Below are 26,551 nucleotides of genomic sequence, written 5' to 3' on the forward strand. Positions count from 1 at the left end.
TCCTTTTTGTTCCACTTCATGCTTATGCTGTACTCTTGTCGTTCTGCCTGTGGTTGTAATGTGACGAAATCTTTACAGGTTCAGCAGGTTGCAATTTTGTATGTAGTTAAGGAGTTTGCCTTCATAGTGCAAAATCTGGTGGGGAAAGTATCTGAATTAATCCAAAAAACTAATTTAGAAGTGTTCATATGCAAAGTCACAGAAAATTGTGTTATTTGGTGTGGATAAATGGCATATTTTAAACTTTGCACCTGACACGGCTGTGATAGTTGAGTGTTTTTTTATTTTTGCGGCAAGGCAGGAGCAAGAAATGTGCCAGGCAACTGATTTCCTGTTTATGTAGATTCACATGGAAGAGAAAAAAAAACGTAATATATGTCATATGGAAAATTTTGACCCTGCCCATCAATTTCTTGATGCTGAGCATCTAAGGAAACAAACTCTCTTCTTATTTTTAAAACTGGTCCTGATGAGTGGCTCTCCAGACCTTCTGAAGGTATTCTGTGATTATTTTAAGGTGTTTGCTTTGGGACTTGTTTCTGATCATGTTTACGTTTTCCAGGTGGCACTTTAGTTTCCTACTTATTCTTGTATTCTGTTCATGATGCATTCTAGTTTATGTTCTGTAAGAGTTTCCTTGGTTAAGATTGTTTTCCTGCATCTCACATTCTTGTTACCACTCTCTGTTAAATTGAAGCCGTCTACCTGGCCACTCTATCATAAAGGCCTGATTGGTGGGGTGCGTCACAATAGTTGACCTCCTGAATGATTCTCTTGTCTCCACAGAGGAACAATGGTGCTCCACCTTAAGGAACATTGGGTTCCTGGTCACCTCTCTGACCAAGGCCCCAGCACTGATTACTTAGTTTGGTCATGTGACCAGTTCTAGACAAAGGTCCTGTTGGTTCCAAACTTCTCCCATTCTCAAATAAAGGAGACCACCAAGTTTTTCATGATGTTCAGTGCTGCAGAAATGTTTTTGTATCCTTCCCCATGTTTGTGTATTAACACAATCCAGTTTTGGAACTCAACTGACTACATTTCTCCTTAATTGCTCCTTAAATAAACAAATGTGTTCTATTCCAAATCATGTTCAGTCAAATGAATTTACCACAAGTAGAATCCATTTGAGTTTCAGAAAGATCAGTGGAAATCAGATTCAAATTAGCTAAATTTTGAGTTACATGGCAAAGGCTGTGAAAACACATTCTGCATAAGGAGAAAAATAATGAGAAAGCTGTTAAACTTTATTTCCAGATTTTAATTGGTGGAAATAATTAATTTCACTCATTAAATGTTGAAATTGTACGTCCTAACTAACGTCATGGTTACGTCATAGCCAACTGGCAGGAAACAATTTTGCCTCTAACTGGTGGATATGTGTGGCTGATGATATATTGATATTTGAAGGTAAACAAACTGTTGCTGATAATTTTCAGCCACCACTAATGTAAGTTGTGCCATTGCACTGAAACGTTCAGACAAGGATTACTGGAGGAAGGAAAGAGTCAATGGGTTTTTGTTATATATGAAGAAAGTGGATCCTTTCTGGAAGAACAGCCTGTTCACAGGGCTCAGCAAGCCAATGGCTTCATGGGCTCTGCTGTTCTCTAATAATATTGATGGTGTTTTAATAATGGAACATCTATTTATTATTAAAACCTGCACCACACCGCCTACTGTCTGTTGATGTGTGTGTGTTGTGATCAAGATCAAATAAAGGCTGAGGGCCTGGCATTTCGAGAAAGCTCATTCATTACATACACACACCCACACAAACACACGCGGACACACACAGAAATGCAAGTCCACATCATTAATCCAATACATGTTGACCTTTGTATAAACATGTACACCTGTCCCTGCCACGGATGCATAAGAAAGCCTGTCACCTTCTCCCTTATCTTCAGTATGCTGCTTCAGTTTGCTACACATTTTCACATCCCTGGCCCAGAGAAGCTGCTTCCTGGATTAGAGTTACAAAAGCTTTGAGGCACATCCCAACAAAATTAGATTTCCACCTGTGTGTGCCAGCTAATGAAATGATTGTTTTGACGGGGGCAATAGTTTGTCTGAACATAGGGCTTTCAATTGAATTACTTACAGTGAGACAATATTACTGTTCATTTTACATGACACACCAAATCTTGGCAAAAGGACAGTTTTCTTCAATAATTTTGTAGAGACATACTTCTTACTGGTTGATTTCCAGTTTTTGTAAACTGACCTGCTCATACCGACTTTAGCCAGTTCCAAATTCTCTAAGTTTTGCAAATGTTTTTTTTCCACCCATGTAAGCAGTCCTTATTAATTTAAATTATGAGATGAGGTAACATCACAGCTTTGTGTGAAAGAGAGCAGTCAATTCTTTGAAGAGTTTAAAACAAAGAAAAATGAGTAACTAGGCAACACCTCTAATTTTCTAAAGGTTCCTAACATTTTCAACTCTAGAATGTCCCATAAAAGATAGAGGTTCAAAGCTCAAACCAATAAAACCAAGCGATTTGATTATTATACATCCAACCTTCCTGGTAGGTGCACTCCTACGCTAATTTGACAAAGTGTCATCAAGGCTGGTATGAGTTGTCGTCCTAAAGCAAATGGCTTCTTTTAGTATCTGAAATCAAAATGACAAAAATCTGCCAACAAAATTCTGAAGTGTAGCTCTGTTGTAGCAGCTTTAATGACCAGCTGTCATGCTTCTGTACAAAATAGTTTCCTTCAAATAATGCCTTTTGTACTTCCTATCAGTAAGCTAGTTCACCTTACTGCTAATGAACTAGCTAACATGAAGGATAACTTTCATAGTGTCGCTTACCGCCACCCAAACCGAGATCTGAAAATCTAATTTTTGACTTTCTGATAGATCACATCCGGTAAAACTTAAAATTATCTGATTGTGGTCACCAGCAAATTTCTCATTGCATCTTTATTAGAGGGGGCTTGTACACATGGAGCTGGGGGTTTTAATCAGGTGTAAATTAAATAAATCATTCAGGAGAAGAATTATTCCATCCTTCAGGCTTGTTTTCAACTAAATGTTACACGTGAACCAAGGTCTCAGCCTTTTTCTCCAAATTTTAGCAGGTGTCACTTTGGCCAATTCTTTGGGTCCAAAGTGACCTAAAACTTTACAGTTTTAAGGCCCATCTATAATCAATGATTTCTAATGGATTCTAGTTATTGCAGTGGCCAGTTTGTAGAATACTTTTAAGAGTATACTCTTGATTTTAACCTATTTTCACCCAATTGGTCACAGCGCAGGTTCATTCAGAATTTGTCCCATTCTTTCCTTAGGAAAGTTTTTTTTTTTTTTACAAAAAAAGGGTTGTTCGGAACAGAGGCTTTTTTTTGTGGTGGTTTAGGATCCAACACAGGGTAGTGCAGGAATCCACTCAAAAGACTGAACTTACAGAATGACACAACACAAAAGAGATGAGATATGGCTTGATTTCAAGATTTTGAGAATCTTTCAACCTTTTTTATTCCAACTGCCTGTACAGTCACAGAATCAGTGTAGACATTTAATCTTTTTTGTTTGTACCGGAGACATTTTAGGATTAGTTTGCACATAAATAATAATGGGTTGGTGTAGGTTGTTGAGGAGGGGCTTAAAGGTGAAAGTTATATTCAACAGGTACTTTTGAACGGAAGACAATTTTGGCTAACAGAAAACCTTTTGTAGCATTTGTGTGGAGTGTAGAGATTAGCTTTATGGTGAATGGGTCAATTAATGCACATAATAGGATAAACAAGCAAGTGCAAACAAGAAATCATCTGTACAAAAACATCAGTAAAATGTGTATTGTATAAACAGGTTCCTCACATTGTCTACCAGGGTTTTGATAAAACTGCAACTTTCCTGCTCTGCAATAGCAAGTTGTTACAACAGCAGTACTACCTATGTTTCCAATTTTGTCCAATTTAAGAAGGGAGAAATAAAAAAACCTTGAAGTTATGCTGTTGGATAACACTCAGAAGCGTCTTTATTCCTTCTCCAAAAGAATGTTGAGGCGTTTTCTGGGGTATAATCGAGATTGTAAGCAGAATTCAGTCTTAGTCAAACTTTAGGCCCATCCACCAATGAAAATTGGCTTCAATCTAAAAGATAACATTAACCTGGTTTATCCACTTCAAACCCAGGTTTGATGTGTGTTGGGTATCATAGTCTTGTTGGAACACCCAACCATGACTACTTTTTAACCACCTAGTTGTTGATTTGAAGTGAAGTTGAAGAATTTGGAGGTAGATTTTCTGTTCTTCCATTTTGTTCAACACCCCAGTAATGCTGGCAGTTAAAAAGCGCCAAAGCTTGATACCACCACCACAGTTCTTAACAGCTGAGGTAGTGCTCTTAGGTTTCAAGGCTTCACATTCACTCGGCCAAAAATGCCTCTGGTTGTTGTGACCGAATCACCTAAATGTTGACTTTTCCGACCATATACATTTCCGAAGAAGGCATATGTACATGTGGGCACATTTTAGCTATGCTTGAAGGTGTACATTTTTAGAGCAGGTGCTTTTTTTTGACACCCCCTCAGTCCATGTTAAAGTTAAACTGGCTCCCTGCATCTTCTGGTTTATGATAGGCATGGGCCTTTGTGCTTTATTGGTTGTTTTTGAACATTTTAATGAATTTGCCTCCATCTGAGGGTGACAGTTTAGGCTAGATGTTGCGACTTGGGCTTACCTGGATGTTCCAGCAGGACACTTATCCCAAAAACTGATCAAAACTAGCTTTGGAATAAATAAGTAAAGCTAACATTATACTTCTGAAATGGCCCTGACATTAACTATACTGAAAATGTATGAACTATGCTTAATAACCAGGTGTAATCCATGAAACCAACCAATTTAAATAAGCTATAACATTTCTGAAAAGAAAAGTGGTCAAGTATCCATCCAGAATTACACCAGAAACAGATTGATGGCAACCAAAGCATGTGGTTTCTGTGATGCTTGCTAGGGGCTTTTTATCTATATATTAGAGGGAAAGTCAGTCTAATTGTGATCCTGTGTGGATTAGTAGAAGTACAAAACAAATTTAAAGAATTTTGGATACAATTCTTGTTCTGAAAATCCATAGTAGTTGTTGTATGAACACAGGTACTATATGTGAAAGATGGAGGTGAGTCTTTCATAGCAGCGATGGTAATGTGTTGCAAAAAACAAAGGAACTAAAATAGGATATTGTAATGCCTCCATCTTTTTACCATTTATATTCCATGAAATATATGCCTTGTTGAGATGTTCTTCTGAATTTAACAGGTGTTCTTGCAGGATAAACACCAAGCCCCAACTCTCTCTGTTTGGATCAGCCTGGCTGATAACTTCTTTAAGCAGCAAACAGCAGCTCTTTAGCAGCTTGCTTTTAGTCCTATCCTCCCTGTTATCATACACAATAACCCTCCCTCTTCTCTTCCTCACTTCTTTGCTCTCCTTCATCTCCTAATGTTCATTAAAATACAGATAGAGTCGCTCTGCTTGGATAAAACCAAATGAGGTGTTGTAAAAATGATTCAAACTGAAATCATTGAACCAACAGTTCATTTTCATTTCTGAAATCTATACCTCATTCACAAAACCTTAGTCTCATTTAATTAGTAATTTAACACACATGATGCTGGCTCTCATTGGATCACTCCTCAAATGAACAGGAAATATTAAGTATTAATAATACATTAAATATGAAACACTGTCCTAACTGGGCCAATGTAACTGAATGGTTTTCTATAATCTTTATTACATGTGAGTGTCATTATGTACCCAGCAATGGACTGATGTAGAATCATATGGCTTACTGTTTAAATTGGGTGTTTAGCCTTAGGATAAATATTTCTAAAGAAAGATCAAACTTTCTGCTACCTTTCTGTCCATCTAGGACGACAATATGCACAATCTACTCAGCTGCATTTATCTACAGATATAATAAAGTGATGACCCCATTTGTTGGCAACCCTGGTAAAGATGTGCAAAAAGCACTGAAATAAATCAATCTTATACTACACAGTTACTGGTACTGCTGCAACTGGAAATCTTCACTACAACCCATTCATTTACATTTGGTTTAGAGTCTTTAGGGACTTCTGTGAAAAACTATAAGGTCCTCCATCTAATGATAAACCTTTTCACAGACTCACCCAGTATAGCCAGCACAGTGTTGTCTTTCAGCACCTCCATGGAGCCTGAGCAGACAAAGTAGATGGCCTGCAGGGCGTCCCCCTGCCGGATGAGGAACTCTGCAGGAGCGCAGAAGGAGGTCTTGATGATGAGGGAGAGGGAGCGCAGGCATCCTCTGCTGGCTGACTCGAACAGGGGCAGCTGCAGCAGCTCCTTATTCAGGTGCATGGCGATGTCGGCCCGCAGCTCATCTGGGAAGTCCTTTAGCAGCTGTGAAGCCAAAAAAAAGTTCCTATGTAAGAGTTGCACTGCCTCAAGAATTGACCAGAGGTTTTAGCTAAAATCTAATATCTACACAGTCTTTGTAAAAACATCTTTAATGATATTAAGACTCTAGAAAACATGGCTGGGACACAGAAATCATAGGATGGCACCTTCATGTTGTAAAAAAATTACTCATGCTGGAGAATTGAATAAAAACTAAATACTAAAAAGAAACCTGTTACTTTATAAAAACCTTGCCTCAGGTTTGTGTATGCACTGTGAAGGAAAAAATCTCTTCACACGAAATACATCTGTGCAATTAAGCTCAGATGTCTAATAGCGGTAACATTAATCCTTAAAGTTCCAATTAAGTGAATGCATCTAAAGGCAACCAATGAATCTGTTAACTTTACTTGATAAGCATATCTTCTTGTGTCTGAAGTTCCAGCCCTTATATTCAGTTGGCTGTTCAGATATGTGCAGAACCTTCATTTTTAAGCTCAACCTGGCCATATATGAAAAAGCAACTGACCCCTTGTTATGTCATGAATTAGTTTTGATTAAAAATATTTTTGGATTCAGTTTCACTAGCCAGATGCATGGCTGATCACTGCCAGACTAGTAGAAATAAGAAATCACTTAAAAAACCCGTCAGACAACATGAAGTTGGCTAAAAGATCTCAGAAAGCAAATCACCATTGTGCAATCTAAAGAAGTTCAAGATCAGTCATGAAAGGCTCACACAGCAATTTCCAAGGTTTGGAACTCTAGTGAATCACAGTGAGAGCCATAATCCACAAATGGCAAAAACAATGATCAGTGGAGAACCTTCCCAGGAATGGCTGACCTAGGCAAAATTTCTTCAAGAGTGCAACAACGTCTTATCCAAGAGGTCATAATGGAACCCAGAACAACATCTAAAGCACTGGAGACCTCATTTACCTCAGTTAAAGTCAGAGTTCACGATTTAACAAAAAGAAAGAGACTGGGAAAATCCATGAGATAGTTCCAAAGAAAAGAACACTACTAAACAGAAAAACAACTAAGGCCTCATCACTGTGATGAAAATATTCTTTGGACAGATGAAACAAAGTGAAACTTTTTGGAAGGCGTGTGGCCCATTGCATCTGATGTAAATCTAGCTGAATTCTGACGTCCGGACATCAGTACATTACCCTACGTTTGAACCACCTCTGAATGACTAATAAAAAGTAAAATGAAGGTTTTGGACTGGCTTTGCGAAAAGGTCTGAACTTAAATCAGGTTGAGATGCTGTAGCATGATGGGCTGTTCTGTCTCGATAACCAATGTGGATGAAATAAAATGATTCTTCAAAGGAGAGTTGGCCAAATTTTCTCCACGGGGATGTAAAGGACTCATTGTCAGTTATTACAAACTCTTAATGTCAGTTGTTGCTGCTAAGGGTAGAACTACCAGTTAGCAGATTTCTCACTTAGGGACAGGTCTGCTTGGACAGCTTTATCTCTTAATAAATAAAATCATAATTAAAAAACTGCTTTTTGCATTTTCTCAGGGTATTTTTGTCTGGTCTTAAAGTTAAGTTGATGATCTAAAACATTTAAGTGTGACAAAAAAGCAAAAACAGGCGACGTGTGTATGGTGACAAATAGTTCACATCACTGTGCGCCTCTCACACACTAAGCTATTAAATTATACATCCTCCTTGTCATTTTGTGTTGCCTTAAAACATTATTTTTTATTTTTTTTATTTAGAGGACATATTTTTATGATGCAAAATATTTTAATGTTAAACAAACAAGATGTAAGAAAGTAAAGGTTTTGTAGCAATAAAAGTGGCCAGTCTCTTTGGGTCATCCTCCACAGGCTTGGCTTATTCAGCCACTGTAATTCCTAATGGCACAACCTTTTCAGCTCCAGAAATTCTCAGTTAAATTGAGCTCTGGGCTTTGACTGGGACATTAACCATTTCTACTGAAACCACTGGTCACTGAGGTTCAGCTTTTGTTTTTGGAGTCATTTTTTAACCAATTTAAAATTTCTGAATCATGCTGTAGCCCCTGCAGATGAAATACCTTCCCCATGTCATGATACTTCCACCACCGCGCTGCACTGTTCAGATGGTGTTTTGAGCATGATCACTGGTTTGTGCAAGACATGGCATTGTCCTTGATGGCCAGTATAAACAACATATTGCCAAAAGTATTTGTCTGTTCATTTTTACATGAACTTTGATGACATCCTATTCTTAATCTTTAAGGTTCAGTTTGTTGATGGACCCCCCCTCCCAGCAATAGGAACTTTAAATATTCAACAAACATCTGGCACAAGGTTTAGGAGTGTGTTCATACTTAACGACACTAAATGATAAATACTGTCTATTTTAGCTTCTACTACCACATATTTAAGGAGTATCCAATACGCCTTTGCATTTTGACAAATTTCAAATGTTCTACCTTATTATTTCTTTAAGCAATAGCTATTTTCTTGCCTTAAAGCCCAGCTCTGCCCCATGTACAACCCACAGTGCTCCTACAGTGAGATACTCCTATCTCCACAGAACAGCTACCCAGTTATGTTTGTCCTCTTGTTGCTTCTCTGATTTATGCCCATCTTGCTGAGTCTGCGGGTTTTGGTGGATGGCCCTCTCTCGAGCTCCTACTCTGCCTAACTTTGTCCCTGACTTAGGTGGAAGTGTCCCTTGTCTTCATGCTTGGCAGTAGCCTGTATTACACAAAGATGTTGCTTCTTGTGGCTTTTAGACAGTTGGAAGTACTGAGACCACCAAACAGACTAGGGTATGATGTTTAGAACATCAAAACAAAAAAACTGAACACATATTTGTGCAAGACTTTCAGTTTATATTTTTCAGTCATATAAAGCAATTCTTTCACCATATTTTGTATTGTACCATTAGCTACAATCAAAGTGAAAATCCATTTAAATTCCACAGTGTAAGAAAGCAAAACAGAGCAAATGCCATAGGGATTAACACTTTTGCAACCCACTGTTTCTTTGTCTCATGTTAAAAGTTAATTTAGAAATAAATGACTTATAATGACACATTGGTACTTATAGTGCTTTGTTTCTTATCTCTGGAGTTTGGGAATTCCGGATTTCAAGTTGCCAACAAATAGAGAAGGTCGACATGGCGAAAAGTTAATTTTCTTTTTTTAACCAGCTTATGCAAAACACTGTTTCTAATGTTGGCCTCTAATTACTTGGATTAAACACAAAGGAATGGAGAAACAGTAATTTTTATAATGTGCGGCTCTACTTAAAAAGCAGGCTTAAGGGGGGTTTAGGACTTTCGTATTTTTACTGAAGCATCTCAGACATATTGCTATGATGTCATAAAACTGTCATCTTGTAAAAAAGCAGCGTATGTGTCCTTAAAGGCAAGCAGAATAACATTAAGTGTTAAATGTACCTCATTGACATCTATCCCATTGTTAACCGACCAGGTGGTCTGAAAACATTCCAGCATGCGCTGCTCCAAGGCTTTGGGCAGCCGGTGAACCCTGATGAAGTCCTTCAGGTCCTTGGTACGCGTGTGGTATAGTGAGCGGCGTGAATACATCCTCTGGATGATGGCGGTCACATTACCAAACACCACTGCATGCATCAGCGCTGTGGGCAGAGGAAAGTGTTCTCTATAACTCAGTCTGTTTCAGATGTGGTACAATACAGGACTTTTGTTTGAAAGGAACATAGTTTTACTCGAGGTCTCCACAAACCCAGAGAACTTAGAATACTTTTGTCTAAACTTTTGTCTAAATTTGACATTGCTGCTTTAAAACCACATTATACTTGGTGTTGCATTAAGTGGATTATTGTTTTTTGGAAAAAAGTGGATACACCAGGACTGAAAAATAATCCTGAACCTGAACACATCTTTTATTTTTACAGAAACTATTTCAATGCTCCACAGAGCTCCATTTCTGTTCTACATAATGGTTTTTGATATTGTGTCCCTCAGCCTGAGTGTTGCTGTGAACGTCTATGCAACTAATCAACAGCATTGAAAAAGTTGAGCGAGCTAAAAAAATGGCAGAAGCAGCGTCAGATTGCAGGACATCTACAGTTCACTGACACAGAGACTAATGATTGTCCCCTCAGGGCACATTTTGGCAAACTCAGATTTTAAAATATCCCTCAGTTACAACACATAATGCCACAGCTCACCACTTAAACTTACACTGATTAATGAAGCAGAAGCTTGTTTTGACAATTACTCAGTTCAAACCATGATTTAACAGCAGAGGAACTAATGTAAGAATGTTGCGTTTATATAATTTTATAGCCAATAGAATTATATATAATTTTAGCCATGATTTGCTGTAACCTACTAGCCTCTTGCCTACTGGCATTTTATTGCTGAATTTGAAGTTAAGTACAGTATAATAATTGGACTGTATGTAACTTGAATCTAAAACCTGACTGTGTTTGAATGAATTGTGTTTGAACTGTACTGCCATGCAATGTATTAAATTGAATGAAATATACTAAGTGGAATTTGGTATATTTACATAGCATCAGTTCACAACACAAGTCATGGTACTTTCCAAGAAAAATACATGGATCATGACCATGTATACAGAAACACACCGTATATCATATCATATACAAAAACAATCCAATTATTTATTCAATTGCCCCTTTTCCCTTGCTTGTAGAAAGACCCAGGCTTCTGAAAAGCCTAGGTTGCGTTTAGACAGTCAATGTATTAATTGCCTGTACTTCGTGACTTATTATAATAATAAAAAAAAATGTTAATACATTTTGTTACTAAAAACATGTTCTTTAGTTAGCTGATATGAGTTTAACTAATGATAAAAGAAAAACAAGTGTGTAAATCAGCATTTTGTAGTTATTGTAAATGATTCATGCAGTTGTATAGCAACAACAGATGAAGGTTGGTAAACAAAATAATGTAAAATAATGATTTAAAGTGTTTCTGATTATGGATCCAGATTAACTTAAGGAATAAAGGAAGGAATTAAACTGTATAACTCTAAAGCTGCTCATCATTTGTTATTTATTGGTTGAAATAAAAATGATATTTTAGCTTTTAACTGGAGTAAAGGAGTAATGCCACTGCTGGAATGAAGGTGTAGTGCAGTTTTCTTCATAACCTCCCCATACATCATTAGGATGATTTAATTAAATGGTTTGTGGCAATTGAAAAAGAAAGTACAAAATTCGCTGGGATTCCTATTACCTGGGTAAAACAAAACCTGAGGCTTTTCAGTTGACAAGGCTAATGACACAAAGACAAGCCTGGTCCTAAATCACAACATCATTACAAGATAGTCTAGTTCCAATTATACTGCTAACTGGTTAAAAGACACGTTATCTGTGTAAGAATAATTTACATAGTTAAGTTTTACATGCATATTTAAGAACTCAAGCCAACCACAGAAGTCATTGACTTTGTAGCAATGGATGATTTAATTAGATTGTATGTAACTGGACAAGATTTGGAACCATTTCATTTTTCAAAGTGTCCAGGGAATATTTCTATTGTGAACTGGTGTCATAATTATAAACTGAACGGAAATAAATCAAATTCAGTTAAACTGAGCACATTTGAACTGTGTTAGATACAACTCTGCCTTGTTTGTATTCAGTGTCAAAAGGAACATTTCCTCAGTGCATACAACAATGCTGGAGCTACTTGCCCTGAGAATTGTTGTAGGAACTCATTGTAGGCTATAGCTGATTGAAGACCATTGACAGGCTGTGGACTGCCTGTAGCTTTTGGATTGACAGGAGGCTCTGGTGTCATATACTTCCTACTTTCACTGTCTGCACGGCCACAGCAATCAGAATCAGAATCAGCTTTATTGCCAAGTTTGTACCGACAAACCAGGAATTTCACTCTGTACACTTTGCTCTCATTCTTTATTAGAGCAGCTATAACAACAACTTTAATAACTTTGTAATTGTACATATATACACAATTGACTTTAAAATGGAATATAACAAAAATCAGTCCAAGTATGCATGATGTTGTTCTGGAGCTCTGACTGTCAAGTGTTCATCAGAGAAACAGCCTGGGGGAAGAGACTGTCTCTGTGGCAGTTTGTGTGCAGGGTGTGTGGGGTGTGCAGATTTTAGCTGCCCTTTTCCTGACCCTAGACCTGTATAAGTCCTGGGTAGAGGGAAGGTCAGCCCTGATGACTCTCTCTGCAGCCCTGATAGTTTGTTGCAGTATGGACTCGTCCTGTTTTGTGGAAGAGCCACTCCACACTGAGCTGGATGAAGACAGGACATACTGAATTATGGCAGTGTAGAAGATAACCAACACCTCCTGTGGAAGGTTGTACTTCTTGAGTTGCTTCAGGAAGTACAGTCTCTGCTGGGCTTTCTGAACATTGTCTATGTGTGAGGACCATCTCATGTTTCGAGAAATGGTGGTTCCTAGGAACCGGAAGCGGTCCACAGCAGACACAGTGTCGTTGAGGATGGTAAGGGGTTCATGTGGGGTATGTGGTGTTCTCAGAAAGTCCACCATCATCTCCACAGTCTTGAGTTGGTGAAGTTCCAGGTGGTTCTGACCACACCAGTGTAGCAGCCGATCCACCTCCTGTCTGTATGCAGACACATCACTGTCCTGGATCAGTCTAATAACAGTGGTGTCATCTGCAAACTTCATGAGTTTCACAGATGGGTGCATTGAGGTGCAGTCATCCCTGGGGGGCGCCGGTGCTGATGGTTCTTGTGCAGGAGAAGATGCTCCTCAGCCTCACCTGTCGCTGCCGGTCCTTCAGGAAGCTGGTGATCCACTGACACCACTGACAGGTAGAGGCCGGGGTAAGGTAAGGTAGGGTAAGGTAAGGTAAGGTAAGGTAGGGTAAGGTAAGGTAAGGTAAGGTAAGGTAAGGTAAGGTAAGGTAAGGTAAGGTAAGGTAAGGTAAGGTAAGGTAAGGTAAGGTAAGGTAAGGTAAGGTAAGGTAAGGTAAGGTAATTTATATAGCGCTTTTCAGCAGCGGGACACTCAAAGCGCTGTACATGCAATTACAATACAGTCACAAAGCAAATAAACAGATACAGACACAGAAAAACAAATCAAATGATAAAATCAAACAACAGAGGTAATTTAAAAAAATAAACAAATAGAGAGAATAGAATGATGGATAAGAAAATGAAAGGAAAATTGGACTGAAAACGTAACTAATTATGCTTAGATGGCACAGTCAAAGGCCACTCTAAACAAATAAGTTTTTAATCTTGATTTAAAGCAACTAAGGGTTTCGGCACTTTTACAGTTTTCTGGGAGTCTATTCCAAATTAGTGGAGCATAAGAACTAAAACTGCTTCTCCATGTTTGGTTATGGTTCTGTGTATGCAGAGTAGATTTGAGCGAGATGAGCTGAGAGGTCTGGGTGGTTGATACACTGACAACAAGTCAGTAATGTATTTTGGTGCTAAGCCATTCAGTGATTTATAGACTAACATAAGTATTTTAAACTCTATTCTCTAGCTACAGGGAGCCAGTGTAGGGACTTTAGAACTGGGGTGATGTGCTCCACTTTCTTAGTTCTAGTGAGAACGCAGGCAGCAGCGTTCTGGATCAATTGCAGCTGTCTGATCGACTTTTTAGGCAGACCTGTGAAGACACCGTTGAAGTAATCAATTCTACTAAAGATGAATGCATGAATTAGTTTTTCAAGGTCCTGCTGAGACATTAGTCCTTTAATCCTGGAGATGTTCTTTAGGTGATAGAAGGCCGACCTTGTTACTGTCTTTATGTGCCTCTGAAGGTTCAGGTCTGAGTCCATCACTACACCCAGGTTTCGAGCCTGACTGGTGGTTTCTTGCTGTATTAACTGAAGATGTGTGCTGACTTTTAAACGCTCTTCCTTTGGTCCAAAGATTGTTACTTCAGTTTTGTTTTGATTCAGCTGAAGAAAATTTTGGCCCATCCATGCATTGATTTCTCCTAAGCATTTACCCAGCGCTTGAATGGGTTCATAGTCACCTGGTGACATCGTAACATATAGCTGTGTGCCGTCTGCATAGTTATGATAAATTACGTTATTGTTTATTAAAATCTGAGTAAGGGGAAGCATGTAGATATTGAATAGGAGGGGCCCTAAGATGGACCCTTGGGGAACACCACATGTGATTTTTGAGGTCTCTGATGCATAGTTACCTACTGACACAAAAAAGTCCCTGTCCTTCAAGTAGGATTTAAACCAATTGAGTGCTGTACCAGAAAGGCCGACCCAGTTTTCCAGGCGCTCTAATTAAATGGAGTGATCAACAGTGTTGAATGCTGCACTAAGGTCCAATAATACCAACACTGTGGTTCGTCCACTATCTGCATTTATACGGATGTCATTGAACACCTTGACAAGAACAGTCTCTGTACTGTGGTGAGCACGGAAGCCTGACTGGAAGACATCGAAGTGGTTGGTCGTTGTTTAACTGTTGAAACACAGCTTTTTCAATAATCTTACAGATGTAGGGGAGGTTTGATATAGGCCTGTAGTTCTGCAGTAGCAGCTTGTCCAAATTGCTCTTTTTCAATAGAGGTTTGATAATTGCTGTTTTCAGGGCCTGGGGGAAAACACTTGACAAAAGGGACATGTTTATTATTTGAGTTAAATCATGTTATTACAGGCAAAGCTTTCTTAACGAAAGCTGTGGGTAAAACATCGAGACAGCAGGAAGAAGAGCTTAGTTGCAGTGTGATTTCTTCTAAGTTTTTGTCATTTATTTGGTGAAATTGGGTAATTTTGTCAAAATCTGTTCTCGTTGGAGACAGCATTGGTACTGGAGTTGATGTGGATGTGCTGACTGCCTCTCTGATCTTTTGGGTTTTTTTCAGTAAAGAATTTAGCAAATTCATTGCAGGTCCTGGTAAAGTGGAGTTCAGATGCTACAGTTACAGGAGGGTTTGTTAACGTGTCGACTGTGGCAAATAATGCACGAGCATTGTTAATGTTTTTGCTGATGATCTCAGAAAATAAAGATTCCCTTGCGTTTTTCAGTTGTAGGTTATATCTGTATAGTGTTTCTTTATAGATCATATAGTGAACCTGGAGTCCAGTCTTTTGCCACCTGCGTTCAGCTTTTCGACACTCCTTTTTTTCACTTCTGACTGGTGAAGCACTTCTCCACGGAGACATTTTCTTCCCAGAAACGACTTTCACTTTAATTGGAGCAATTGAATCAATGATGTCCGAGATTTTAGAATGAAAGTTATCTACCAGCTCATCTACAGTGTAACAGGGCAAAGTGAAGGTAGAAGAGTAAATCTGGTTAAAGGTTTCAGCAGCACCGTCCTTAAAGATGCGTTTTCTTATCATGTCTCTTTGGCAAACTGAGTCATTGGAGATGATGCTTTCATCTCCAATGACTCCAATCCCTGCGCAGCTGCCTCAGATGAGAAGTGAACCAAGATTTATTGTTATTGTATGTGCGGAAGGTCTTGGTCTGCACACATATGTCATCACAGAAACTGATGTATGAAGTCCCCACCTCAGTGGCTGAAGTTTCAAAAAAAGTCCAATCTATGCATTCAAAGCAGGCCAGTAACATCTGCTTTGACTCATCATTCCAATTTTTAACACTCTAAACCACAGGTTTCGAAGCATTTAATTTCTGCCTGTAAGTTGGGATGAGATGGACCAGAGAGTGGTCAGAAAGTCCCACAGCAGCCCTGGTGAAGGCATGACATGCATCCTGCTATTCAACTTTAAAGTTATATAACCCCTCATGATGACTACAAAATCGAGGCAAGTGACGTCGCCCGGTACGGCGGAGCCGGGGTCCCACCCTGGAGCCAGGCCCGGGGTCGGGACTCGTCGGAGAGCGCCTGGTGGCTGGGTTGCCCGAACGAGAGACGCGAGACCATCCCCCAGTGGGCCCACCACCTGCAGGGGGAACCGTGAGGGACCGGTGCAAAGAGGATGGGGCGGCAGACGAAGGTGGAGACCTCGGCGGCCCGATCCCCGGATGTTTAGGCTTGCTCTAGGGACGTGGAATGTCACCTCGCTGGGGGGCAAGGAGCCTGAGCTGTTGCGGGAGGTTGAGAGATATCGACTAGAAATAGTCGGGCTCACCTCCACGCACAGCGTGGGCTCTGGAACCCATCTCCTCGAGAGGGGCTGGACTCTCTTCTACTCTGGAGTGGACCACGGGGAGAGGCGGCGGGCTGGGTTTGCTTGTCGCCCCCAGCTCAGCCGTCCCGTGTTGGGGTTTACCCCAGTGGATGAGAGGGTCGTGTCCCTGCGCCTTCGGGTTGGGGATAGGTCTCTGACTATCATTTCAGCCTACGGGCCGAGTGGTAGTGCAGAGTACCCGGCCTTCTTGGCGTCCCTGTCGGGGCTGCTGGATAGTGCCCCTCCTGGGGACTCCATTATTCTTCTGGGGGACTTCAACGCCCACGTGGGAGGGCAGTGACACCTGGAGAGGCGTGATCGGGAGGAATGGCCTTCCCGATCTGAATCCGAGCGGTGTTTTGTTATTGGACTTCTGTGCTAGTCACGGATTGTCCATAACGAACACCATGATCAAACATAAGGGTGTCCATCAGTGCACTTGGCACCAGGACACCCTAGGCAGGAGGTCAATGATCGACTTTGTTGTCGTATCATCAGACCTTCGGCAGTAAGGGACGCTGTCAAGCTGAAGAAGGAGTCCTATCGGCTGTGGTTGGCTTGTGGGACTCCCGAGGCGGCTGACGGGTACCGTGGGGCCAAGCGTGTCGCGGCCTGGGCGATGGTAGAGGCAAAAAGTCGGACCTGGGAGGAGTTCGGTGAGGCCATGGAGAAGGACTACCTGTTGGCCCCGAAGCAATTCTGGCAAACCATCCGGCGCCTCAGGAGGGGGAAGCAGTGCTTCGCCAACACTGTTTACAGTGGGGGTGCGGAGCTGCTGACCTCGACTGGGGACATTATCGGCCGGTGGAAGGAGTACTTCGAGGACCTCCTCAATCCTGCCATCATGCATTTCCTGGTGGAAACAGAGGCTGGGGACTCGGGGTTGGACTCTTTCATCACCCAGGCTGAAGTCACCGAGGTGGTTAAAAAGCTCCGCGGTGGCAGGGCTTCGGGGTTGGATGAGATCTGCCCTGCATACCTCAAGTCTTTGGATGTTGTGGGGCTGTCATGGTTGACACGCCTCTTCAACATTGCGTGGCGGACAGGGACAGTGCCTTTGGATTGGCAGACTGGGGTGGTGGTCCCCTACATAAGAGGAGGGAGGGTTTGTTCCAACTATAAGGGGATCACACTTCTCAGCCTCCCTGGTAAGGCCTACGCCAGGGTATTGGAGAGGAGAGTCCGGCCGATAGCCGATCCCCGGCTTCAGAAGGAGCAGTGTGGTTTTCTTCCCTGCCGTGGAACACTGGACCAGCTCTATACCCTCCACAGGGTACTCAAGGTTTCATGGGAGTTTGCCCAACCGGTCCACATGTGTTTTGTGGACCTGGAGAAAGCATTCGACTGTTTCCCTCGTGATGCCCTGTGGGGGGTGCTCCAGGAGTATGGAATCGGGGGCCCTTTACTAGGGGCCATCCCATCTCTGTACAAGCGGAGCAGGAGTTTGGTTCGCATTGCCTGCACTAAGTCGGAGCTGTTCCTGGTGCATGTTGGACTCCGGCAGGGCTGCCCTTTGTCACCGGTCCTGTTCATAACTTTTATGGACAGGATTTCAAGCCGCAGCCAAGGGCCGGAGGGGGTCTGGTTTGGGGACCAGAGGATTTCGTCTCTTCTTTTGCAGATGACGTGGTCCTGCTGGCCCCCTTTAGCCAAGACCTGAGATGAGTACGAGTTATATAACAGTGGTTCAGAGTGTTTTTATCCCTAGTGGGATAAATGTGCTGTCTGTATTTGGGAAGTTCATTGGAGAGGTTTGCACTGTTAAAGTCCTTAAGAACAATGATGAGAGTCTTGATGCTTTTTCTCCACATCCGTTATCAGCTCAGCAAGTTGTTTTTCAGCATCTGAAGTGGGGCCTTGAGGCTACAAATGAGGAGAACACCCTCTGTGAATAAAACGGTTACAGTTTATGAGAAATGACTCCAGGTCAGTACATGTCTTATTCAACACTTTGATGTCTCTGCACCAACTTTCATTTATATGAAAGCAGATTCTGCCTCCTGGCCTTTCCCCTGATATGTCTGCGTTGGTGTCCACTCTGAACAGCTGAAAGCCCAGTATTAGAAGTGCGCAGTCCGGGGGGTTCTCACTCAGACATGTTTCGGTAAAACAGAGGGTGGCAGATCTACGAAGGTCCATGCTTGTACAAGTAAGGAGTAGCAGTTCATCCAGCTTGTTGGCCAGGGAACGCACATTTACCAGGTGGACTGAAGACTGTCTGATGTTCTGCTCTACTGACCACCAAATGGTGGCAAGAAGGCACCACAAAAACATGCACAAAACGAGAAAGGAAAGCTCAGAGGCAGCCATCAGCGGCGCCATGAACTGCAGTTCTTTAAAGAGCTACAATTCATGGCAATACTGTCCACTCACAGACTACATTTAGTTATTGCAAAAAAAAGGATATTTCTAGAATTGCACCACTCAAGATGGCAGCAGGTTGGAGCAGCTCTGTTACTTTGCATTCTTAATAATTCTTTTTGGGGATTCAAAGTCCTTGTCGTGGATAAATTGTTTTTTTTTTTATGATCATCCTCTCTGGTATTGGATGCTGTGCAGCTGGAGGGATTTTTGCTGATGCTGACATTTGCTATGATGCGTCACCATGGCAACGGGGTAGTTTTATTTACAACCGGGAGCAGCTGATTCCTATCTTAAAAGCTCAAATAATACTTCAACTACAACCCCAAATCCTTGATGAGTTGAAAAGGAGGCGCCGTGGATGCAGAGCAGGATCAAAAAGAAGGGAGAGAAGAAGGAAGTTCAAACCATCTCTTCCGTCGATTATGATGGGCAATGTGAGATTGATGGGAAAGAAGTTGGAATAACTCCAAACCCTACAAAGGACCCAGCCAGAGTATCTGGAATGCAGTATTATGTGTTACTGAATGTGTTACATTATGTGTTTACTCAGACATGGCTGCAGGATCATATCTCTGATTCCAGCATCTCATCAGGCTTTCTGACCAAATGAGCAGACAGAGATTTAAAGAGGAGCGGCAAACGCAAAGGAGGTGGACCAGCAGTATTTGTGAACAGCAGATGGTGTCATCCAGGACATGTCACTGTGAAGAGTCGTCTCTGCAGACCAGATATTGAACTGTAAGCAGTAAGTTTTCATTCATATTATTTACCCAGAGAGTTCCCCAGTGTTATTTTGGCAACAGTTTACGTTCCACCTTTAGCTGTTGCCTACACTGCATGTGAGGCCATCAGCTCAGTTGTTGCTAACCTACAGACACAACACCCCAATGCGTTTGTGGCAATATCTGTTGATTTTAACCATGCTTCACTCTCTCCTACACTTTCAACACTTTCCACAGTTTGTCAGCTGCTCTGCCAGAGAAAACAAGACATTGGATTTGTTTTATGCAAATGTCAGGACTCCTACATGTTTAAAGCAAGACCTCCACTAGACAAATCATATATAATCCCCTTGTTAAGAGGCAACCTGTAATAAAGAGAACTGTGAGAAGATGGTGAAGATGGTCACAGGAAGCTGAAGAAGCAACAAGAAAAAAAGAGCCTTCAGAGAGGGAGACATGGAATTATTGAGGAGTTTACGGAAGCAACTTAAAGTCAAGATAAGAGACAGCAAGGAGGTGTACAAGAAGAAGATGGAGAGCAAGCTCCAGCAAAACAATTTTAGAGATGTGTGGTCAGGTATGAAGAAGATCACAGGCTTCAAGCAAAAGGATGATCGGAGCGATAGATGTTTGGACAGAGCCAAATAACTAAACACGTTCTTCAATAGGTTCAGTTTAGAAACAAGCTCAGCACAACTGTCACAACTCAAATGTTTTATCTTCCACCTCAGCCATGGACCCTTCTGCTTCTACGTGTTTGTCTTCAACCATATCAGAAGATGCTGATGTGCCCTTTGCCTCCCCCAGCCACCTGTATGTCTCAAGAAGACAGATGAAGAGACAACTGGAGAGACTGAACCGGAATAAGACTGTCAGTCCTAGAGTCCTGAATGCCTGTGCAGAGCAGCTCTGTGGGATTTTGCAGCACCTCTTCAACCTTAGCCTGGCCCAGAAGAATGTTCCAGTGTTATGAAAGACCTCCTGTCTTGCTCCGGTACCAAGGAAAACTCACCCATCAGTCCTCAATGACTATAGACCTTTTGCCCTGACATCCCACATCATGAAGGTCCTACAGAGACTCCTGTTGACCCACCTGAGTAAGCAAACAATAAACTATCAGGACCTCCTTCAGTTTGCTAATCGCTGTTGAGTTGAAGATGCCATCATATACCTGCTTCAAGAAACTCACTGTCATCTGGACAAAGCCAGCAGCACTGTGAGGATCATGTTCTTGTCATAGTTTTTTGTTAATGATCTGACCCACATGCAGAATAACGCTGAGGAGATAAATAGAAAGTTTAAAAGATTTATTTTCACGGAAGTGAGATGGGTTTGAGATCCTGGACCGGTAAATCTTCAACTACACAGAAGATGGGGCGAGGGTAAGACCAGAGGAAATAAACAGTTATTGTATAGCCAATATGTCTCTATGCTTCCTGGGTGGAGGAAGATGGTCTGCCAGAGGGATGAGAGATGTGGGGTCTGAGAGCAAAACGTAGGAGCAGTTCTGTGAAGGTAGATCCGTAGAAGCTCTGATTCAGGACTGTGTGATGAAAGTGGATTTATGGTGTGGAGCACAGGTTGGAGGTACTTGTGTGAGAGTTGGTTGGAGGGTGGACAGGGTTCGCTTATGATTTGATCCGGATGGTCGAAGAGCCAGGAAGACATACAGTAGAAGGATAAATGACCCAAGGTTTGTCATAAAATGACCTGAAGCTGGGGCACTGGGTTTGATAGTGGAGCAGCTGGTATAACTGGGTTGATTAGAAAACTACAGCACACTTAGATTAAGGATGAACATCCGCTACTACACAATCTAACAGATAGACACCACAATGGTGACACATAGTCTACTGATAATCACTGAGGGAGTGCACATCCATTGCATTGGAGGGCCAGATATAAAAAGTGTATGTGACCTTCTATCGAGGCTCTTCGTCATCCTCTAACAGACTGCGACGGTCCGAGACAGGAGCTTCAGTGCTGATCTCTGTAATCAACCCTCTGCCTTAATTTAGATTAAAGGAGCAAAAAGTTAGAAACTGTTTGAGATTTGTTCCTTTAAGAGTCAAAGTTAGATAGAGTGTGTGATCGCTTCTGGGGTTCAAGTACCGGAGGAGCTCCGAGGCGTCTCACCGCCAACAGGGTGCGGTAGCTCGGACACTCTTTAAGAAGTTTTAAGCTTTCAACCAAGATGGCGCCGACGATGACAGCCTCGGAGCTTCGCTCTCTCTTTCTTTGTGTATTTTGTGTCTATTTATGTTTTTTGAGCCACAGTACTGTGGTCTCGGGCCACAATTCTGTTGGCTCATACAGCAGAGAGGAACTTCTCATACAGCAGAGAGTCCTCTCGGGATTTTTTTACCATCATTCATCCATCTGAGCTTTACCGAATTCCTGGCCAGCGGAGCCGCGGCACTCCGCCGAAAGCGTCGAAGGGGAAAGTGTGCTGGTAAAGCTCTGCCAAACAGGACTACAAACACCACTGCCTTCAATCCATCTGGCAAATGTCCGCTCTCTAGGTAACAAGATGGATGAGCTGCTTCTTCTCACCTGTAAAAACACGGACCTCCGTGGATCAGCGGTTTTCTGCTTTACCGAGACATGGCTGAGTGAAAACATCACGGACTGCGGATTGCTGTTGCCGGACTTCCAGCTGTTCAGAGCGGATCGCAGCATGGAGCTATCGGTGAAGAGGCGAGGAGGCGAGGAGGCGAAATCTGCTTTTTTATAAACAAAGGTTGGTGCAGAGACATAAAAGTGCTGGGGAAAACATGCAATCGTGATCTGGAGTAATTTTCCATGAACTGTAAACTGTTTTATTCACCAAGAGAGTTTTCCTTGTTTATAATAATTGGCTCATATTTTCCACCGCATGGCTGCACTTCTGCCGCGGAAAAACATCTCGCTGAGCTTATTACAGACGTGGAGAAAAAATACCCTGACTCTTTGATCATAATACTGGGAGATTTTAACAGAGCAAACCTCTCCAATGAACTCCCCAAATATAGACAGCATATTAAGTGTCCCACCAGAGACAATAACACACTGGACCATTGTTACACAGCTTTAAAGGACTCATATCATGCTGTTACCAGGGCTGCTCTGGGTTTTTCGGATCATTCTCTTATCCACCTCATCTCAACCTACAGGCAGAAAGAGCTTCAGAACCCACGGTTCACACTGTTAAGAAGTGGACTGAGGAATCAAAGCAGACGCTACAGGTCTGCTTTGAATGCACAGACTGGACTGTTTTTGAAACTTCAGCCACTGGCTTAAACCAACTAACTGATGTGGTGACATCATACATCAGTTTCTGTGAGGACATGTGTGTGCAGACCAAGACATTCTGCACCTTTGGGAATAACAAGCCATGGTTTACTCCACATCTCAGGAACCTGTACAGGGACAAGGAAGAAGCTCACTGCAGTGGAGATTGGGCGCGGTACAGGCAGAGCAGGAACAAACTAACAAAGGAGATCAAAGCAGCCAAGAGAAGCTACAGTGAAAAGCTTAAGAACAGCCTTTCTACTGGCAATGCATCGGCTGTATGGACCGGTCTGAGAAACCTGACTGCCTATTGGAGCCCCCCCCCACCCATCCTGAACAGAATCCTCGCCTGATTAATCGTCTGAATGGCTTCTACTGCAGACATGACGGGAAGCCGTTCACACCTCAAACCATCTCCTCCACATCCCATTCAGGAACAAATTCTTCTCATAAAGCAACCAACCCCCTACTTTCAGATCAGCGCTTTGAGTATCTCGTTACTGAAAAGCGCTATATAAATAAACTTACCTTACCTCTTTCAGCACATGAAAACAAAGAAAGCTGGAGAACCTGATAACGTCTCCCCATCATGTCTGAAAGCCTGTGCACATCAACTCGCCCTGATCTTCACCCGGATCTTCAACAAGTCACTGGAGACGTGTGAGGTCCCCTCCTGCCTCAAACGGTCCACCATCATCCCAGTGCCCAAGAAACCCACCATCCTAGGATTAAATGACTACAGGCCTGTAGCCCTGATGTCTGTGGTCATGAAATCCTTTGAGGGGCTGGTCTTGAAGCACCTGAAAGACATCACAGGCCCCCTGCTGGACCCACGGCAAACTGCCACTTGTCAGTGGATCAACAGCGTCCTGACAGACAGACAGCAGCACGTGAGACTAGGGAGCATCTTCTCATGCAGCAGATCAATAGGTACTGGTGCCCCGCAGGGGTGTGTTCTATCCCCACTCCTCTTCTCCCCCTATACAAAGGACTGCGCCTCATCGAACTCATCCGTGAAACTCCTGAAGTTTGCAGACGACACCACTATCATTGGTCTGATCCAGGACGGTGATGAGTCTGCATACAGACAGGAGGTGGATCGGCTGGTACACTGGTGTTGTCAGAACTACCTGGAACTCAACCCACTCAAGACTGTGGAAATGGTGGTGGACGTTCGGAGAACACCACCCCCATACACCCCCCTCACCATCCTCAACAACACCGTAGCAGCTGTGGACCACTCCAGGTTCTTAGGAACCACCATCTCTGAGCACCTGAGAACACATAGACAATGTTCGGAAGAAGGCCCAGCAGAGACTGTACATCCTGAGGCAACTCAAGAAGTTCAACCTTCCACAGGAGCTGCTGATCATCTTCTACACTGCCATCATTCAGTCTGTCTTGTCTTCATCCATCTCAGTGTGGTTTTGTTCATTCACCAAACAGGACAGGTCCAGACTGCAACAAACTATCAGGGCTGCAGAGAGAGTCATCAGGGCTGACCTTCCCTCCATCCAGGACTTATACAGTCCAAGGGTCAGGAAACGAGCTGGAAAAATCTCTGCAGACCCCACACACCCTGCACATAGACTGTTTAGAGTACTACCCTCAGGCCGTCGTTACAGAGCACTGTTTACTAAAACCAGCAGCCACACAGACAGTTTCTTCCCCCAGGCTGTTTCTCTGATGAACATTTAATAGAGTACCAAACAACCTCATACTGAAGTTGCAAATCCACCATTCTATATGTGTATATTGTATGTATGTATTTATGGACATAAGGATATATGCAGAATACATCTTATAACACAAAAAAACCAAAAAAGAAACCCAGAGAGCAAAGTGAGTCAAATTCCTTGTTTGTTGTATGTACGAACTTGGCAATAAAACTGATTCTGATTCTGAAGACGAGTGTGGAAACCAGCTTGAACTCAACCAGATCTGGAAACTATCTAAGGAGGAGGACACACTTGAATTACTCAGAGTTCAGGAAAAAACAAGGAAGCAAAGCTAAAGCTAGAGTTTGGCAAGCGTCTGTTACCACTGGTGGCTAATACTCAGGCATCGAAGTGCTGGCAGCTTCTAGTCTAAATACACCTCCAGGTAATTAGTCAATGCGAAGCACCTGTCCCCTCTGCACCTGTGAACTCCAACACCATCTAGTGACCAAGCAAAGTAAATAGCAGGCAAACACAAATACACAGTAAACTCACAGACCCTGACAGTTCTTTGATTTCTCCAGTGAATTTAACACAATTCAACTTGATTTGCTTTGTCAGAAACTCCAGAAGACTGAGGTGGAGGCCTCAACAATCTCCTGGATCAAAGACTACCTGACAAACATACCACAGTTTGTGAGACTGAAGGGTTGTGTGTTTAACCAGGTAGTCAGCAGCACAGGAGCGCCACAAGGGACTGTACTCTCACCATTCCTTTTCACTCTAAATTAGACCACCACATCAGGTCAGTTGTTAAAAGGAGTTTTTATCATTTGAGGCAGATAGCCAAAATAAAATACTTTATTCCAAAAAGACATTTTGAGACAGAGATCCATGCCTTTATTACCACCCGGCTGGATTACTGTAATGCACTTTATCTGGGGGTTAGTGGGTCCTCCATTGCCCAACTGAAAAGGGTCCAACATGCTGCAGCGAAGCTTTTAACTGGCACACGTAAATATGAGCACATTTCTCCCATCTTATCTTCACTCCACTGGCTGACTGTGCCTTTTAGGATCCATTTTAAAATACTTCTATTTGTTTTTAAATCTTTGAATGGCCTTGCCCCACCTCAGCCAACATATTGACTGGTTTCTCATATCTTTATTTAACTCTTCATGCCTGAACATTCAGTTCCCCACTTGTAAGCTAAAACTGCAAAAACAAAGACTAAAGAAACTGCAGTGGCTGTCCGAAAGTTTTAAACCTTCTATTTAATTTTAAATATACTTACATACAGGTCCTTCTCAAAATATTAGCATATTGTGATAAAGTTCATTATTTTCCATAATGTCATGATGAAAATTTAACATTCATATATTTTAGATTCATTGCACACTAACTGAAATATTTCAGGTCTTTTATTGTCTTAATACGGATGATTGTGGCATACAGCTCATGAAAACCCAAAATTCCTATCTCACAAAATTAGCATATCATTAAAAGGGTCTCTAAACGAGCTATGAACCTAATCATCTGAATCAACGAGTTAACTCTAAACACCTGCAAAAGATTCCTGAGGCCTTTAAAACTCCCAGCCTGGTTCATCACTCAAAACCCCAATCATGGGTAAGACTGCCAACCTGACTGCTGTCCAGAAGGCCACTATTGACACCCTCAAGAAAGAGGGTAAGACACAGAAATAAATTTCTGAATGAATAGGCTGTTCCCAGAGTGCTGTATCAAGGCACCTCAGTGGGAAGTCTGTGGGAAGGAAAAAGTGTGGCAGAAAACGCTGCACAACGAGAAGAGGTGACCGGACCCTGAGGAAGATTGTGGAGAAGGGCCGATTCCAGACCTTGGGGGACCTGCGGAAGCAGTGGACTGAGTCTGGAGTAGAAACATCCAGAGCCACCGTGCACAGGCGTGTGCAGGAAATGGGCTACAGGTGCCGCATTCCCCAGGTCAAGCCACTTTTGAACCAGAAACAGCGGCAGAAGCGCCTGACCTGGGCTACAGAGAAGCAGCACTGGACTGTTGCTCAGTGGTCCAAAGTACTTTT

At 42.3% G+C, this 26,551-nt stretch overlaps 1 protein-coding gene across 2 annotated transcripts in view; it reads right to left on the reverse strand.

The window, feature by feature from the left end:
• The window catches only part of kcnh3 (potassium voltage-gated channel, subfamily H (eag-related), member 3), a 398,012-nt gene that overhangs the window by 28,036 nt on the left and 343,425 nt on the right, over nucleotides 1-26,551 (reverse strand). For both annotated transcript variants that reach the window (XM_047371306.1, XM_047371305.1), the window contains exons 9-10: nucleotides 9,794-9,993; nucleotides 6,141-6,390 (exon numbers count right to left, since the gene is read on the reverse strand). In XM_047371306.1, the coding sequence (XP_047227262.1) occupies nucleotides 6,141-6,390; nucleotides 9,794-9,993 (450 nt within the window). The remainder of the gene's footprint in view (nucleotides 1-6,140; nucleotides 6,391-9,793; nucleotides 9,994-26,551) is intronic.

Source organism: Girardinichthys multiradiatus, chromosome 7, assembly GCF_021462225.1.
Source record: "Girardinichthys multiradiatus isolate DD_20200921_A chromosome 7, DD_fGirMul_XY1, whole genome shotgun sequence".
Lineage (NCBI taxonomy): Eukaryota > Metazoa > Chordata > Actinopteri > Cyprinodontiformes > Goodeidae > Girardinichthys > Girardinichthys multiradiatus.